We start from the raw sequence: 19,288 nt of genomic DNA on the forward strand, positions 1-19,288 counted from the left end.
TGCAGCCACCCTAGGAAACGGCAAAGGTGTGGTTGGATAGATATGAAGTAAACCAGGCAAGGAAGGAGCCACTGAAGCCAAAGGAGGAGAGACAATCAAGAAGTAAAGAGTGATCTACTGTGTCAAAGGCAGAGGATAGGTCAAGGAGAATAAGGACAGAAAAGTGTTTGGAGTAGCAGGCTGTTAAGGACGGAAGTAAGAGCAGTTTCAGTGGAGTGGCAGGGGCGGTACCCTGATTGAGTAGGAGGGAGAAGAGAGAGATTAGAGACGTGTGCTGAGAGTTGGGAGTAAACAAGGCGTTCAAGGAGCTTGTATAGGAAGGGTAAGAGGGAAATGGGGTGGAAGTTTGATAGCAGGAGTGGGTTTGCTGTGGGCTTTTTCAGGATGGGAATGATGAATGCGTGCTTGAAGGCAGATGGAAAGGTAGAGGTAGCAAGGCAGATGTTGAAAAAGGAGGTAAGGAAAGGTGCCAAGAGCGAGTAGACTTTGGGAATGAGAGAAGTGGGAAGAGGATCGCTAGGGGCAGCAGTAGGTTGAGTTTTGGACAGGAGAAGGGAGACTTGAGAGTCTGAGACAGGAGTCAAGTTAGAAACGGTGGTGGAGGGGGTTGGGAAAGATGGAGAGGGGGGGAGTATATGAGGTGGATTGTATAGTATCTTGACGTAGAGTGCGTACCTTAGAGGAGAAGAAGTTAGCGAGATCAATAGCTTAAAGAGGTGAAGCAATAGAAGGGTCAGGAGTGGAAGGAGAGAGAAGGCGAGTCAGGATTTGAAAGATACAACGAGGGTGAGTAGATTGAGTGTGGAGAAGGTCTGAAAAGTAAGTTTGTTTGGCAGATTTAATGCAGTTGTCATAGAGAGTGTGGTAGGAGAAGTAAGTAGCCTGGTTGGCTGGAGAGCGGTGCTTGTGCCAGCGTCTTTCAATGCCGCAGAGGACGTGGCACATAGAGGAGAGATAAGGAGAGAGCCCAGGTTGGGCGGGTTTGCGGGTGGGACGGAAGGAGGTGAGAGGGTAGAGTTGGTCAAGACTGGAGGTGAGGCATGAGGAGAGAGAAGATGTGGCCTCATTCGCAGAGATAGTGGAAAGATGAGTGAGAGGGGGTAGGGAGTTGGTGCAGGTGTCGTAGAAAAATGAAGAACTAAAGTTGCGCACGTCACGTCGAGAGAAGGAGGTGGGGGCATGGGAGAGGGAGAGGGGGGTAAGAGAGACAGAGAGAAAAGAATGGTCTGGCAAATAGCTAGGGAGGTCAGATACTGAGGAAGCAGTGAAAAAAGAAACAAAGATTAGATCAACGTGGAGCCGGAAGTTTGAGTGGGTGGAGTAGGGAGAGGGGTAAGTTAAGTAGGTAGGAGACGAGTATTGAGAGGAAGGGTGAAGTCTGGTGAGTGGTAGAGAGACGGAGGTTAAAGTCACAAAGCATGATCAGTGCTGTGGGACTAGGTATGATGTGACCTAGGAGGTGGTCAATGTCTTCATAGAAAGACCCAAGTGGGCCAGGTGGACGGTAGATAATGAGAAAGGATATAGTATGTGGTGAGATGAAGATTTTGTACATGTATTCGAAGGACAGAAAGTCCGTTAGAGGTACTGGACAGGGAAGAGATGGGTACTTTGGGTGATGTAGTAGTCCAATGCCGCTGGCGCGTCCAGTGGCGAATGAAGAGAAGGAGGAAGTAAGTGATGCAGGAACTGTAGTATTATCGAGGGGATCCATGTTTCATTAATGCAGAGGAAGTGAAGATTTAGAAGTAGCAATAGGTCCAAAACAGCAGTGGTCTTGTTGCATAGAGACCTTGCGTTCCATAAGGCAAGGTCAATGATGTTGGAAGTGTCAACAAGTTGGGGATAGATGAGGTTGCAGTGTCGAGGTGGCGCGGTGAGGCAGTGGACCGTCTGGGAGTTAGGGGGTGAAAGACAGTTGAGTGTGGAGACTGTCATGTTGATTAAATACAGTGCTTTGAGGGAGGGCCAGGTGGCAGGGCGTGGTATTGCGGAGGAAAACGGAAGGAGCAGGCGGGTGGGACGCTGCATGCCTGAGAGCCCATTAGGTGCTGAATTGCCACAGACAGCTATGTCACAGTTTGCCTCACTTCACCACGGTTTCTTTTGGAGGTGGATCGTGCTAGCCGCAGTGAGCCGGCTGACTGCGAGGCTGGTGGGCAAGGCCTCAGACTATCAGGCGTTGCCTGCCGATGTGATGCTGCCCCTGGTGGTGGTGGGGCAGAAGGGCATTAGGTGGAATGGGGCATGGATTGAAGTGGCCCAAGGGCAGTTAGGGAGGAGCTGAAAACACTCCCCGTCAGGTGGAGCAGGGACCTGGATTGAGGTGGGCAAGGGCAGTTAGGGAGGAGCTGGAGACACTCCCCAGAATGCGTGCATTACTAGAATGCTTTTGAGCAGAGAGTGATGTTGTGTCCGCTGGTCCTGCTTTCCTATGGTATCCGACTGCTGGGGGAGGGAGCCAGAGTGTGGATGTGCTGCTCCTCAGCTGGAGGCAGGAGTAAAGAAGCTGGTGTGTGGTTCTTCCGTGTGCAAGCTGATCCCTGAGACAGAGAGGAAGTAAACCTGGATAGGAGGGCACAGAACAGTGGAGGCTGTTAGCGCAATGCTGTGTCCCCTGGAGGGAGTGCTACTGGGTCACTGTGTATTCAGCTTAACAGCAAGGGTTGTGCTGCATGCCTAAGGTAGGTCTCTCATGGGCTGCTGAAGGGACTTCAATTGTAGTGCAGCACCAACAGCACTCGTGCTCCAGATGAATCAGTTAGCTGCGTCGTTGAACTTGTTTGTTGTGTGCCCTGGGAGGTCACAGCGCAAGCAGTGTCGTGGCTCCAAAGATGCAGAGGTGGGAGAGCGGGGTAAGGGTGCAATGAGCTGCGCCAGTCTGCGTGAGGTCCCTGGTCCCCCGCTCTCCTTACCAGTGGTGTCTCATCTCCACAGCCATGCGGATGACCTTCACCTGGGTGCAGGGTGTAGCAAGCCGCGCCTGTCTGCATGAAGTCCCTGGTCCCCGCTCTCCTTACCGGTGGTGTCTGATCTCAACTGCCGAGCGGGTGACTTTCACCTGGGCAATTTAAAGCGTTAGCTTTGCCTGGTGGTTCTGGCTGGCACGGGAGGTGCTGTTGCCTGTCAAAGTTACTCTGTGCTCAGCATCTTGGCACGCTCGTGACAGGGACAGATGCTGAGCTCCACAAGCTATGTTCTCTGGGATCTGCTCCGCAATTTTTGCTGAAAATTCACCCTGTGATGCCCGAAGTGCTCAGGGGCATACATGTGCGTTTATAGTCCTGGAAATTGCAATTTTTATGGTTATCTTGCTGTATGATTCAGCCTGGAGGGGGAGAAGCCGGTTCAGGCTTCTGTTGCTTCTGCGCCCCCTATGTTTTCTATACATCCTATACATACGTCCCCTATACATTCTATGTATATAGCAGATATTATTCCACCAGCCCTTAATAGCAATATTTAGAAAATGTTTCCAGTTGGGAGTAATTAGCTTGATAGCAATGACAATAAAAAGGTCATATAAGACGGGTGAAGGGAGTTATCCAACCAATTTGACAGCAATACTGCTTAGGAAAACAGTAACAAAAGAAAGAGGTAAATCAACTTTAAAAATTGCTTTCAAGAATTTCCAAATGTCCTGCCACAGCATAAATACATAAGGACGATTGTAATACATATGCTTATAAGAACCAGGGTCATCCCACATGACCATCAATTTCCGTCTGATTCACTATTAGATTTTATACATTTTTGAGGAGTTATAAGGGCTCTGTGCATGAAAAAGAGAAGATTTTGTATCATGTTGGCTGAGGTGGAGATATATCTGATCCTAGTCCATAGTTGAATCCAAACACTGTCATCGAGGACTACACCACAGTCCGTCTCCCGTTGGGATTGAACAGACCACTTGATGTTAGGAGACTCAATGGCAGCAAGCAATTTGTAGAATTTGGCAGCTCCAACATCTCAGGCTGTGGTCAATAGTTGTAGCTTAGTGGTATCAGGTGTAAGAACATTGCTTGTATGTGTCTGAAGGCTGTCAAGAAGAGCATTAACCAACTTGTTATAAAAGATGAAGTCCGATACCAGTAGGGAGAAAGATCTTCTGAGATCTTATAATGATGTGATAGTGTATTTTTGTACAAATCTGATACCCTTTGTGAGCTAAGACCTAAAATATAATACTCTGCTGTTGATTGTGGTAGACCTGCTATGCCACAAATACGGGGAGAGTTCTTGGTACAGGATTTTGAATGATGGGAATAGGAAGATTCTTAGGGCAGATCTGGAGGCCTTAATAGTGTCAGAATATGTAGCAAATGCCTGATATGTATTTGATTACAGTGGTAAGAAAAGTTTGATCAAATAATGCATTATACCCATCCACCCCCTTACCTTCCTTCCCTCTATCTCCTGTTTGTCTTTGTCGGTCTATTTGTTTGTCTCCCCATATGTCCACTCTTATTTCCCCTAATCTCTTATTTGCAGACTGGTTATTATATTGAATATTAAATTTATGTTACTTTAATCTATTATGCAAGTTGAAATATGTATCATGATCCAATCTGTTTAATGCATGAGTTTAGTATTGATTAATTTCTTCACTGGTTAATGTTATCAACTTCTGTTGACTTTCTATTTTGGCACAAATTCCTCTCAAAGTCTATAATTTGCTAAAATATGTATTATCTTGATTACCTTAAACAATAAAAAATGATAAAAAATAAAAAAAGAGAGAAAGATACATTAATAATTGAAAGTTTCAAATAAAGAGATGTGGATTAAAATTTAAAAAATAATTTAAAAAAAAGTATATGTAGAGGCAGAGTGTCCAAACATATAGAACATGTCGACAAGGTCGCAAGGGGAAACTATCAGTTGCTTAAGTCTACACCAGGAAGGAATATCACCAGCTGCAGGCGGGGCATACCAACAGCTAGTCTGCTTTAGTAGAAAGGCATTGTGATACATTTTGAAGTCGGGAAATCTGACACTTCCATTTTGCAAAGGGGTTTTAAGCTTGTTCATTGTGATTCTTGTGCTTGTACCCTTTCCCCATAGGAAATTAAGCAAAATTGAGTTATTGGACTTAAAATATGTAATTGGGAGAGGTACAGGAAGCATTTGTAGGCAGTATAGGACAATGGGAGATAACATCATTTTGATAGTATCAAGGCGTCCCCATAAGGATAGATAAAGAGTGGACCAAATAGAGGATAATTCCTTTATTCTATTGTGTAATGTAAGAAATCCATGTTCAATTTGGTAGTGCCACTAACTGAGGAGGCAAACCGTAAGCTTAAATATTTGAAAGATTTATTGCAACATTTAAAACCACAGACTTCCAATTCATTTTTAAGGCTGAATGGATTGAAAGGTAATAACTCTGATTTGTCCCTGTTATGCTTATACCCGGATGCGGAAGAACAGTCAAATGGAGGGGGGGAGGCACTGTTTAGGGTTTTTCAATAAAATAAGAATATCGTCTCCATAAGTGGTTATCTTGGTTTCATGGATACCATGTGAGATCCCCTGTATATTTGTATCAGATCTGATATGTTTCAACAGGGGTTCAAGGGATAACACATATAGAATGGGGGATAAGGGGCACACCTACCTGGTAACTCTTCATAACGGGGAAAAAAGATGAGGACTGACCATTAATGCGCAAAGAGGATTTAGGACCAGAATAAAGAAGTTTAACGTAAGATGTAAAGCCCTCACCGCAGCTGTGCCAACGCAGGGCCTGGAACATTTACTCCCAGTTGACCCAATCAAAGGCCTTCTCTGCGTCTAAGGCAATAGAGGCATAGCCTCATTTGTCATTTTTGTCCTTTGAGATAATGTGGATGGCATCAAATAGAAGCCTTGTGTTGGCCGATATGTTGCTACCTTTCACATATCCCACTTGGTCGGGTATGATCAATCTGGGGAGGTAAGATTCTATTCTGCTGGCAATTAGTTTGGTGAAAATCTTTCAGCATGAGGGAGATAAGTCTATAATTTCTAGGGAGATCCAGATCTTTCTCTGCTTTTAGGACTAGGATGAGGAGCGCCTCAGAGAAGGTTCAAAACGAAATACCCTTGGAGATAAAAGATGAGTATAGAGATTTAAGTCTTGGAGCCATCAAACTGATTTAAAAATTCTGTGGATAGACCATCTGGGCCAGGAACCTTGCCCCTTCCCAAGCCCTTGATGGTTTGGTTGATTTCCTACGTAGTGACGTCTCCTTCCAGGCAGCTACGGTCTGATGAGGGATAAGAACATCTACTGATGTTATCAAAGAAAGCTATAAGATTGGCCTCTGAGACCGATGTCTCTGGGAAATATAAATAAGTATACAAATTCTTAAAGACTTCAATAATACCAGAAGGATTCATAATGATAGAGCCAGAAGGATCTTTAATGTGGGAGATAAGTGTTTTTTTTTCGTTTATGGCTTTGTGATAAGAAGTGAGAGCTTTGCCCGCTTTGTTGGAGGTTTGATAGATTTTGGATTTATATCATAAGATAGCACCTGAGGCTTCTTCAGTGAGTTTTTAATTAATTTGAAAATGTAAGGACAGTACTGTGCGAAGGTCAATGTTTGAAGAGGAGTGATACTATTGCTTCTCTGCATAGGAAAGCTGAAAGAATAATGCTTCAATGTTTTTCTTAAATTGTGTCTTTTTCATACTCAAATAGGAAATTATGTGACCTCTTAAATCAGCTTTAAATCCCAGGTATTTTCATCTAGATTTTAAGCAAAAATATTATGTTGGAAGGACACCAATGACTGGATACATTATTGGAGTAGACAATTATTGAATTTCCAGCTATATGGTGTTTTTTGATATCCGAAAGATCAAATGAGGTGATGACTGGGGCATGATCAGAAATAATAATATTAGAAATGAGGGAATCAATAATAGTATTAGTGAGGGATTTTGTGGTGAAAATGTAGTCAAGGTGTGAAAGAGTGTCATGGGTATGAAAATGGAACGTGTACTCTAAGTGAACCGGGTGGGCTAGTCTTCGGGTATCAATGAGGCCAGTTTCTCTTAAGCAATGCATAAAAGCTTCATAGGACTTGGAACTTTTAAACAAACACTTGGATTTTCTATCTAAAAAGGGGTCTAGGACATGATTCACATCGCCCCATAAAATTAGATTAGAGAAATTTGATTTGTGAATAGTCTGTTTGATAGAATCCCAAAAATCAGGATCAGGTTCAGTGGGACCATGAATACTCATAACGGTGACAATATCTGATCCAATAAGCATTTTTACCCATGCCCATCTCCCACTGGTGTCAGCATCTTGAAATCGAATTTTATATGATAACCTTTTACTAATTAGTATGGCCACTCACTTTTTTCCCAACAGCTGGATTAGCAATAACCTCCTTGACACAAAAGGATTTAAGTTTCATAGCTTTCGTAAGAGAGAGATGGGTTTCCTGTATAAAAGCAATAGATGGATTTAGCTTTTTGAGATGGGAGATCATTTTATACCTCTTAATTGGGTTATTTTAGCCTTTAATGTTCCAGGTTACACATTTAAATACCATTGTACCTAAGAAGCATGGTTAGTACTCGAATGTAAAAATACCTATGGAAGAGAAGATCGTAAATACTGTGACCCCAATCAGCAAATAGAACAACATGAACATAGATATATCCGGAGGAGAAAAGCACACAAAATACCAAGGCAAAGCACAAAAGGGCAAAACAAAAGGAAAGAGGGGAAGGAAGAGGATACTTGACCAAGTGAAGTAAACTAAGAGTAAGAGGTATTACATTGAACAGAATAAAAGGTAAAAACACATAGAGTATTGGAAGAACAGAAAGGATCAAGTTACCACAAGGAAGAAAGAGGGGAAAAAGATATAGGAGCAGATGACACCAGCAGGGCTAAAGAATAAAACCAGTGCATGAAGAAGATGGGTACAAAAGCGGTGCCCAGCCTACCATCATTGAGGGCAGAAAAACACAAGTCAAGAACCCGAAGAAGAGGAGTTGGTGGGGAGTGACGTATCCATACAGTCATTTTAGAGGGACCGGATATGAAAGCTTTAAGGTCAGCCGGATCATCAAATTTCGATGTGCGACCTTCATATGTCACATTAAAAGAGTAGAGACGATATAGTCCATATCTGACATTGAATTGTTTCAATGCAGGACGATAAGAGAGGAATTCCTTTATGCCCTGACGGTCTTCTTAGCCACATCTACAGATATGTGAATCATATTACCATGCCTGATAAGAGTACTCTTCTGTTTAGCTTTTGAAATGATGAGCTGTTGGTATTCCAGCAAGAAAAAAATCAAAGTGCGCGGTGGATATTGTGAAGATTGCAAACTTCTTACTGGGCCAATGCGGTGTGCACGTTGAATGTTCAGGGAGATTTCTTTTGGGATATGAAGTAGAGCTGATATATTTTGAAGAAACAGGATAGAATCATTCACTTCACATCTGTAAGTAAGGCATCGTATCAAAGAAAGACAGGCACAAGTGATCACAGTTCAAGGGTGTTTATTGAACTCTTATCAGGGGTGTGAAAAACGCTTATCTAACACTAAATCTATGATGCGAGCAAGCTACGACCATCAAATAATAAAAACACAGTCCTAGTGGAGTCTATTCAAATAAAAAGGGCCTGTACTAAAATAAACTACTGCCAATCCTTACCGCTATGCTACAAAATAGTCTGGGATAATGTTCACAAAAAGAAAGAAGTGTTTAAAAAATTATACGTCACAATGTTAAGGCAGGGGACTCCCTTCGCCACGTTTTTTATCATAGGACAAGGTGGTTCACTTGAGCAGAGCACACTCCTGGGCTTCTCCAGCAGGAGGTCACAGTTCAGTTCACCAACATCAGGGCCTTCTGTGCCCAAGTTTCGTTAGTGCAAAGGCTCTTGCCTCAGCAGACCTAATGTTCCATAAACAATAAAGAAAATTTCCTTTCTCAATCTTCACGTTGGCCGATTTACTCTTCACCCAGGATCCCCCTCAGCTGGGCTCCAATCCTTCTTTGACTAACTACAATTTGTAAGCATCCCTCAGTCGGGTTAAAATTTGCCACAAGAATCTTCTGGAGTATGTTACTGTTCACCCTAGTTCTCAGGCACCCCTCAGTCAGGTTCACATTTGCCACAACAATCTTCTCTGGTGTTGTTCACCCAGGATCCCCTACTTCTGGGCTCAGACCCTTTCTTTACAATTAGTCCCCCTCAGCCTGGCTCAGACCAACTTCAGTTTACGTTTAATCGAAGACTTTCAAGTGTGCATGGGATTCAACGCAACCCGCTGCAGGACCACTTCAATATTACAGTGCAAAAATTCTTCCCTGCCCAAAAGGGGTAGGGGGCACCAAACAGAGACCTTTGAGTGAGCATGCACGTGGTGCCAGACCACTATGTATCTGGTAGCTATTTCAGTTTCCCAAAAAGTCAATTGTATTCAAGTTCTCTTTCTTCATATAATGTTGCTGCTTGCAACCATGAGCACAACACAGTACAGTCTGCTATCAGTTTCTCCACTCACCAGCTGTGCTGAACTCATTAGCGTTTCTTTTCCATTGGCGTCAAGGACGCTACCACAGTGGCAATCACATTGCCCCGCCCTGGCTATCAGTGCGGGAAGGCCCAGTGTACCGTTGGCACACACTACACCATTTGTCAGCTGCAATTCCCGATCTTATGTTTCTTTTCCTTGAGGATTCTTGAAAGTCACAGTTCTAGGTTGAAAAGGGCAAGGGTAATTCCCTCCATGCCGTCCTCTCAGATCTCCCCTATTTTCTCCTCAGTTTAAACTGCCATCTCAGAATAGCTGCTTCCTTGAGTGTTTGGCCTTGCTCAGAATATGCTTTCGTGCTTTGCCTTTTATCCGTGTGGGGAAGTGTGATGGAAGTCAGGTGTCTGTAATTATCAGTAATTGGCTGACTCTGCCTGACCCTTGTGTTGGGACATGTCAGGTATACGGCTGTGGTGTAAGTCAGTTGTTGCTCATGATGACCTGCCTGTGAGAAAGTGTTTGTGTTGCAAAAGGGGCGGGGGAGGTTGAGTTTCCAGATATCCTACCTTGTAGGATGGGGAAAGGGTGTTATAAGGAAGGGGATATCGCATCTCGCCCTTTGATATCCCACATTTCCACTCCACACAGACCCCCCATCCAGGTGATCCTCCCGCACTGGTCCACCCCAGGAACTGGTTTCAATAGCAATGGCCATGTCCTATTCACCTGGATGGGAGATCCCTGGGGACTAGTGGGTGAGACACCTTCAGGTTGCTCACACATCCCTCAGGGAGGCCCGTAATGCGTAGGTTGCTGTGCCGGCTTCTGTTTTTCAATTCTTCATTATGTTTTTGCCGGTCTCTGACCTCTTTTTCCAACTGAGTGAGTTTAGGTGAGACGTCCTCCACATAACCAATTCTCTTTTCCATTTCACTCATTCTCTTCTCGAAGACATTCCACCTTTCATCTGATTGCTGCAATTTTTGGTTGGTGGTTTTGCTAAAGGGTTTGAGTGACCTAATTTCTTGTAAAATGGGCTGAATGGCAAGGTCAGAGGAGGCAAGTGTTGGTGGCAACTCACTTTTGAGTCTTTTATGAGTGACAGACATAGCTGGCACATCTTTAGAGGCTGAAGGCCGATTCTGGTTATTTTTACCAGAGGCCATGTTGAATAGTTGATAACCCGATGAAAAGATAAAGAAGTAGTGAGTATGGAAATATCACACCAGCATAGAAAAAAAAAAGTATTATCAAAGGATAAGCGTAAAATGGTAACTGTGAGATATAGTTGAAAGTGTTACTTCAAAAATGCAGTCCAGTGCAGTTTATTTCATAAGCAAATTCTTTTTTTTTTTTATCTTGTTCCCTCCTTATTTTTCTTTATCTTTTTCTATCCGCAGTAATGTTAGGTAGCCATGTGGTGGCGCTGTGTAAGCAACGTAAAAGGGCAAACAGGCCCAAACCAGCTGGTTGCATCACCACTGCCGCTGGGGTTCTCCACACGAGAGACGGATACTTTCCCAGATAGCTGCCGCTGGCTCGAGGGGCGAATGGAGGCGCATGCCCCAGCGACGGAGCGTTCCACTGTGAGAAAATCGATCGCTCGCACTCGTCACTACAGCGAGGTGAGGAGAGGGGGGGATTCTTAATGAGTAGAAGGTGTTGCATTGTCAGGAAATATAAGGTGGGCCAAAGCAATGCACCTATACGGCCATCTTCTTCGGCATCAAGTCACGCCCACCTGTATGCATTTTATTAAACTGCTTAAACTTTGTTACTGTAACGCATTAGAAGCTGCATTTCTTTTTTTAAATTCAAAGCTTCTACACCGATTATATGTATTAACAGCAGGAACATGCATTACATTAGATTAAGCAAGAGGCCAGGTAGTTAAGGCGATGAATGTGTGGCCATTTATAATAAGGAATAATCTACACCCTACCATACATTAAAAGTCACCTCATAGTTCTTCGGCCTCTCACTCCTCTTTTACATCATGGATCTCCTCTGTGACTTGCAATATCCTTATAACGTGATATGGGGATACTTTATCCCATATTACATGGCCACGGTAGTGGCCATGTAGTTATGGTTAAGTTGCTGTTTCCATAGGAAGAGCGCTTTATGGGCGGCTTATAACTTCGCTCCCCCTGAACGAATCCTCACCAAACTTTGCAAAAAAAGTATATGGCCCACTCTGAATTTTCTTGCAAAGTTTGGTGAGGTTTGGTCCAGGGAGGGCAAAGTTATAGGGAGGGTCCCAAAACTTATTTTTTTCCCATAGACATAATGGGAAAAAAATTTGCTCACGCCTACAGCCCAAACCGCTGGACGAATTTACACCAAATTTGTGACGGGAGCGGCAGCTTGGTCCCGAAAGCGTGCTTTTTTTAATTTGGTGAAAATCCGTCCAGTAGTTTTTTAAAAAATGACAAAAATGTAAGTGCAAAAAATTAGTGATATCTGTGTTCGCTCCGTGGACAGGACGGGGATTGGGCAAGTGCTTGTGTGATGTCCGCGGACATCTGACGTGCGCTCTGATTGGCTGCCATGAAGCGTGCAGTGCGCCTATTGTGAGAGACGCTCGCCATCTTTGTTCATCGGTTCAGGGAGCGTTTCACAGTAAGCTCCGTGTGTTCCTCCCATTCCCCCCACCCCCGCTCATGCTCCGTGTCTCTCTCCCGTTCCCTCCCACCCCCCGCTCATGCCCCATGTCTCCCCTGTTCCACCCCACCCCCCGCTCATGCCTCGTGTCTCCCTCCCGTTCCTCCCCACCCCCCACTCATGCCCAGTGTCTGCCCTGTTCCCCCCACCCCCCGCTCATGCCCTGTGTCTCCCCTGTTCCCCCCACCCCCGCTCATGCCTCGTGACTCTCTCCCGTTCCCCCCACCCACCGCTCATGGCCCATGTCTCTCTCCCGTTCCCCCCACCCCCCGCTCATGGCCCGTGTCTCTCTCCCGTTCCCCCCACCTCCCGCTCATTTCCTGTGTCTCTCTCCCGTTACCCCCCACCCCCCGCTCATGGCCCATGTCTCTCTCCCATTCCCCTCCACCCCCCGCTCATGCCCTGTGTCTCCCCTGTTCCCCCACCCCCCCTCATGCCCCGTGTCTCTGTCGTGTTTCCCCCCTCCCCACTCATGCCCCGTGTTTCCTCTGTTTTCCCCCATCCCCCGCTCATGCCCCGTGTCTTCCCTGTTCCACCCCACCCCCCGCTCATGCCCCGTGTTTCTCTTGTGTTAACCCCCACCCCCACTCATGCCCCGTGTCTCCCTCGTGTTCCCCCCACCCCCTGCTCATGCCCCGTGTCTCCCTCGTTTTCCCCCCACCCCCCGCTTATGCCCCTTGTCTCCCTCCTGTACCCCCCCAACCCCGCTCATGCCCGTGTCTCCCTCCTGTACTCCCCACCCCCTGTTCATGCCCCGTGTGTCTCCTGTTCCCCTCACCCCCTGCTCATGCCCCGTGTGTCTCCTGTTGCCCCCACCCTCCGCTTATGCCCCGTGTCTCCCTCATGTTCCCTCCACCCCCTGCTCATGCCCCGTGTGTCTCCTGTTGCCCCCCACCCACTGCTCATGCCCCGTGTGTCTCCTGTTGCCCCCCAACCCCCGCTCATGCCCCGTGTTTCCCTTGTGTAACCCCCCCACCCCCACGCTCATGCCCCATGTGTCTCCAGTTGCCCCCACCCCCCACTCATGCCCCGTGTCTCCCTCGTGTTCCCCCACCCCCCGCTCATGCCCCGTGTTTCCCTCGGGTTACCCCCCGCTCATGCCCCGTGTTTCCCTCGTGTTACCCCCCACCCCCCACTCATGCCCTGTGTCTCCCTCGTGTACCCCCCACCTCCCGCTCATGCCCCGTGTCTCCCTCGTTTTCCCCCCACCCCCGCTTATGCCCCTTGTCTCCCTCCTGTACCCCCCCAACCCTGCTCATGCCCGTGTCTTCCTCCTGTACTCCCCACCCCCTGTTCATGCCCCGTGTGTCTCCTGTTGCCCCCACCCCCCGCTTATGCCCCGTGTCTCCCTCGTATTCCCTCCACCCCATGCTCATGCCCCATGTGTCTCCAGTTGCCCCCACCCCCCGCTCATGCCCCGTGTCTCCCTCGTGTTCCCCCCACCCCCCGCTCATGCCCTGTGTTTCCATCGGGTTACCCCCCACCCCCCCGCTCATGCCCCGTGTTTCCCTCGTGTTACCCTCCCACCCCCCGCTCATGCCCCGTGTGTCTCCTGTTGCCCCCCGCTCATGCCCCGTGTCTCCCTCGTGTTCCCCGACCCCCCCGCTCATTCCCCGTGTTTCCCTCGTGTTACCCCCCACACCCCCGCTCATGCCCTGTGTCTCCCTCGTGTACCCCCCACCTCCCGCTCATGCCCCATGTGTCTCCTGTTGCCCCCAGCCCCCGCTCATACCCCGTGTCTCCCTCCTGTTCTCCCCCACCCCTGCTCATGCCCCGTGTCTCCCTCCTGTACCCCCAGCCCCCGCTCATGCCACGTGTCTCCCTCATTTCCCCCCCACCCCCTGCTCATGCCCCGTGTGTGCCCTGATCCCCCGATCCCCGCTTATGCCCACGTGTCTCCCCTGTTCCCCCCACCCCCCGCTCATGCCCCGTGTCTCCCTCCTTTTCCCCTACAACCCCCGCTCATGCCCTGTGTCTCCCCTGTTCCACCCCACACCCTGCTCAGGCCCACGTGTCCCCCTCCTTCCCCCCCACCTGCCGCTCATGCCCACGTGTCTCCCCTGTTCCCCCATCCCCCGCGCTCACGCCCACGTGTCTCCCCTGTTCCCCCACCCCCGCTCATGCCCACGTCTCTCCCCTGTTCCCCTCCACCCCCCGCTCATGGCCCTGTGTCTCCCTCCTGTTCCCCCACCCCCTGCTCATGCCCTGTATCTCCCTCCTTTTCCCCCCACCCCCTGCGCATGCCCCGTTTGTGCCCTGTTCCCCCCACCCCCCGCTCATGTCCACATGTCTCCCCTGTTCCCCCCCACCCCCTGCTCATGCCCCGTGTCTCCCTCCTTTTCCCCTCCACCCCCGCTCATGTCCATGTGTCTCCCCTGTTCCCCCGCACCACCTGCTTATGGTCATGTGTCTCCCCTGTTCCCCCCCACCCCCGCTCATGTCCACGTTTCTCCCCTGTTCCCCCCACCCCCCGCTCATGCTCCGTGTCTCCCTCCTGTTACCCCCCACCCCCCGCTCATGCCCCGTGTCTCCCTCCTGTTCCCCCCACCCCCCTGCTCATGCCCCGTGTCTCCCTCCTGTTCCCCACACCCCCGCTCATGCCCCATGTCTCCCTCCTGTACCCCCACCCCCCGCTCATGCCCCGTGTCTCCCCTGTTCCCCCCACCCCCTGCTCATGCCCCGTGTCTCCCCTGTTCCCCCCCACCCCTCGCTCATGCCCTGTGTCTCCCCTGTTCCCCCCACCCCCTGCTCATGCCCCGTGTGTGGCCTGTTCCCCCCACCCCCCGCTCATGCCCATGTGTCTCCCCTGTTCCCCCCACCCCCGCTCATGCCCTGTGTGTCTCCTGTTGCCCCCACCCCCGCTCAATGCCCCGTGTGTCTCCTGTTTCCCCCCACCTCCCGCTCATGCCCCGTGTCTGCCTCGTGTTTCTCCCCACCCTCCGCTCATGCCCCGTGTCTCCCTCCTGTTACCCCCACCCCCCGCTCATGCCCTGTGTCTCCCTTCTGTTCCCCCCACCCCCGCTCATGCCCCGTGTCTCCCTCCTGTACCCCCACCCCCCGCTCATGCCCCGTGTCCCCCTTTTTCCCCCCACCCCCCTGCTCATGCCCTGTGACTCCCCTGTTCCACCCCAGCCCCTGCTCATGCCCTGTGTCTCCCCTGTTCCCCCCACCCCCTGCTCATGCCCCGTGTGTACCCTGTTCTCCCCCACCCCCTGCTCATGCCCACGTGTCTCCCTACTGTTCCCCCACCCTCCGCTCATGGTCCGTGTCTCCCCTGTTCCACCCCACCCCCCGCTCAGGCCCACGTGTCTCCCCTGTTCCCCCCCACCCCCGCTCATGCCCACGTGTCTCCCCTGTTCCCCCCCACCCCCCGCTCATACCCACGTGTCACCCCTGTTCCCTCTCACCCCCGCTCATGCCCCGTGTCTCCCTACTGTTCCCCCACCCCCCACTCATGGTCTGTGTCTCCCCTGTCCCCCCCATCTGCCGCTCATGCCCTGTGTCTCCGCTGTGCCCCACACCCCCCATTCATGCCCCGTGTGTGCCCTGTTCACCCCACCCCCGCTCATGCCCACGTGTCTCCCCTGTTCCCCTCCACCCCCCGCTCATGCCCACGTGTCTCCCCTGTTCCCCCCCACCCCCGCTCATGCCCCATGTCTCCCTACTGTTCCCCCCACCCCCCGCTCATGGCCTATGTCTCCCCTGTTCCCCCCACCCGCCACTTATGCCCTGTGTCTCCCCTGTTCCCCCCCACCCCCGCTCATGCCCTGTGTGTGCCCTGTTACCCCCACCTCCCGCTCATGCACACGTGTCTCCCCTGTTCCCCCCACCCCCCGGCTCCCCCTGCTCATGCCCCGTGTGTGCCCTGTTCACCCCACCCCCGCTCATGCCCACGTGTCTCCACTGTTCCCCTCCACCCCCCGCTCATGCCCCACGTGTCTCCCCTGTTTCCCCCCACTCCCGCTCATGCCCCGTGTCTCCCTACTGTTCCCCCCACCCCCTGCTCATGGCCTGTGTCTCTCTCTTGTTCCCCCACCCCCTGCTCATGCCCCGTGTCTCCCTCTTTTTCCCTCCCACCCCCCGCTCATGCCCCTTGTCTCTCCTGTTCCCCCCCACCCCCCGCTCATGCCCAGTGTCTCCCTACTGTTCCCCCCACCCCCGCTCATGCCCATGTCTCACCCCCCCCACCCCCCCCCCGCTGATGCCCTGTTGTGTTCTCTTTATACACCCCGGCTTTTCTTTCCATGGTGGCCATCTTAAAAAAAATATTTTCGGCGTCCCGGTTTGGGAAGAAAAATCTTTTTTTTACCACCCGCGGTTCCCACTTTGAGGACCTAAGATGCTAGTGGTCTTGATCTATTGAAAAGGATGTTATGTTTAAGTTGCACTAATAAAAACCTATGAAATTCAATGAAAAACCTTTGTTAAAGGGACGTTATAGTTAAGTTGTGCTACTAAAAACCTATGAAATTCAGTGAAAAAACTTTGTTAAAGGGACGTTATGGTTAAGTTGCGCTACTAAAACCCTATGAAATTCAGTGAAAAAGCTTTGTTAAAGGGACGTTATGGTTCCAAGTAAAACCGAAAAAACTTTGAAATTCGCCAGTTATGGTAAGCGAAGCAACCATAACTCGCGCCACCACCGTGCACTGCTAAGACTAACATCCACGACATCAAAGATGACATCACACATGTCATTGATGACATCACTGATGACATCACATGTCTGGCTCACTCTTTTTTCTTTTGCTGACATATCTAGGCCACATGGTTTTCTTCAGTAACAATCAGAAACTAAACATTTTATTTTATTTGTAGACGTATCCTTCAAGTAGGTTCTTACAGTAATTCCCTTAGAGTCCAGTCACATCATATGAAACATATAGATAGGGGAAGACACAAGCTTGAAAGACAGCAATCCTTTTTGTGCATAAAGATAATCAATAGACTTATCAGCACTTTCTGATAGTTCTGCTGTTTTTTTATGGCTGTACTTTCCCAGTATATGGTCATATTTGTATACATTGTACTCACACTACTTTCCTTACGGTCTAATCACATCAAGTGATACATATATATAGGGTAAATAGCAGCTTTGAAACAGAGCAATCATTTATTTGCATGAAAATAATCAGTTAGGTTATGAATTGTTTCTGCTACTACTTGTGCTTTTTTGCTAACTTCACTTTCCCTGTATATACCCATATTGGTATGTGCTCTTGTCTCTTTGTGTTTTGTCTATAGTAATGCAATTATGTAATACATGGGTTTTATTAGCTACTTATTACATATTTCACAGTACACAAAAATCTATTAAGAAAACAATTATCATTTCATTATTCAACATATCAACATTACGAATATTATACCTTCATCTTGTACACTGCACACAACGTTATGTTTCTGTATGAGTAGCTTAGTATACTAGATAGAACCCCATAATAGAATGCTATTTATATCAATGCATCGTTCAATGCACTAATTAAGGTATGATATTTATTGCAATGATCCTTGACACTTCTTTTGCAACATTATAATAAGAATCCTGTAATAATTCACCGCCACTCCAATGTATAAGATGATGGGTATCTTTATTTGTGAGACCCCGCAGCGGATGCCACAGCTCCCTCAGCTCCAACGGCCACTGTGGAATGTTGATTGCCAAACACGCATCAACATTCCACCAGTGTGCCTATGCACGAGCCCGTGCACATTACAACATATAGTCTTCCCTTGGATAAAACTGTTAATACCAATTTGAATAATGGAACATAAACAAAATATTTCATGACTTGTCATCAATACCACTTCCACATAAATACAGATAAACATTATAGCAATTAAATGTACTAGTACTTTTAACAAATGTAATCTCTCAATTTTATGGGAGGACCACAGGTCCTAGCCACACGACCCCTATGTTGTCTCTCATCATGTTGCTGATCCATAGCATTCTGATATTCCACATCTACCTCTGGACCAACCGGAATTGAAATTGGACCAATCCCTTCTTGTTCAATCCTTATTTCTTGTGAATCCACAGGATCGTAATCCAGAACGGTTTCTTGCAATTCCAAATTAGATCCCACACCTGGCCTATCCATACTCTTGCACCCACTCACCACCACCCTTCTTTTACTCCAAACAGAACCATCCTCCAAGTGCACATGCCCCTTTCCTACCTTGATAACTCTCTTTGAGGGCATGAAAGAACTGTAACCTTTGTGAACCATCCTAGGATTCTTAATGTAAACTTCATCCCCAGGCTTAACATTCAACTCCTTCCTGCCTTTTTGTGAAAACATTGTGCTCTGCTGGCGCTCCAAAACACTGCGATGAATGGCTCGCAAATCCATATCACATGGCCCACCACCCCCCATGGCCAAAGTTCTCAATGTAGTACCTGCCTTCCTACCCCTCATGAGTTCAAATGGAGATCTTCCCGTAAGCATGGCAGGCGTTCTCCGATATGCAGCCAAATATTGTGTCAACACCTCCTGCCAATCTAACCCATTGGCCAAAGCCAATTGTATTGCTGATTTAATAGTACCATTTGCTCTTTCTACTAATCCATTCGCAGAAGGATTATATAAAGCTGTCCTACAATGCGAAATGGCATGCTGCTCCAAAAAATCTCTCATTGCTCTAGAGGTGAACTGCACCCCATTGTCAGTAACTAACGTTGCAGGTAATCCTTCACGATCAAACACTTTCCTCAAAAAATCAATAACTGAATTGGTTGTAACACTAGAACATGCCGCCACCTCAATCCACCTGGACGTATAGTCCACCAATACCAACATATACCTGGACTCAGGCTCTAAACAATCAAATGGGCCCATGATATCCAAAGCCAATTTCGACCATACTTGCTCTGGAACCTCTACAGGATGTATAGGTTGTGGATGCAGTACCTTGCTCTTATCACTCAAAGAACATGCCATACAATCTTTCACTACTTGCTCAACATCCTTATCCATAGACGGCCACCAGTACTCCTCTCTCAATCTCCTTTTAGTCAAAGATCGTCCCAAATGACCAACATGTGCCAATTCCACTATTCTAGCTCTCAAACTAACAGGAGGTATCAATTTACAACCCCTAGACACACCCCAGGGACCCT

At 48.4% G+C, this 19,288-nt stretch overlaps 1 protein-coding gene across 1 annotated transcript in view; it reads left to right on the forward strand.

Annotated features, from left to right (window-relative positions):
• The window catches only part of LOC138481164 (rho GTPase-activating protein 6-like), a 2,140,333-nt gene that overhangs the window by 449,905 nt on the left and 1,671,140 nt on the right, over nucleotides 1-19,288 (forward strand). Inside the window, exon 2 of the mRNA XM_069613116.1 lies at nucleotides 10,902-11,126. Within this exon, the coding sequence (XP_069469217.1) occupies nucleotides 10,917-11,126 (210 nt within the window). The 5' untranslated portion in view covers nucleotides 10,902-10,916. The remainder of the gene's footprint in view (nucleotides 1-10,901; nucleotides 11,127-19,288) is intronic.

Source organism: Ambystoma mexicanum, chromosome 5p (genome assembly GCF_040938575.1).
Source record: "Ambystoma mexicanum isolate Mex_15411 chromosome 5p, UKY_AmexF1_1, whole genome shotgun sequence".
Taxonomy (NCBI): Eukaryota; Metazoa; Chordata; class Amphibia; order Caudata; family Ambystomatidae; genus Ambystoma; species Ambystoma mexicanum.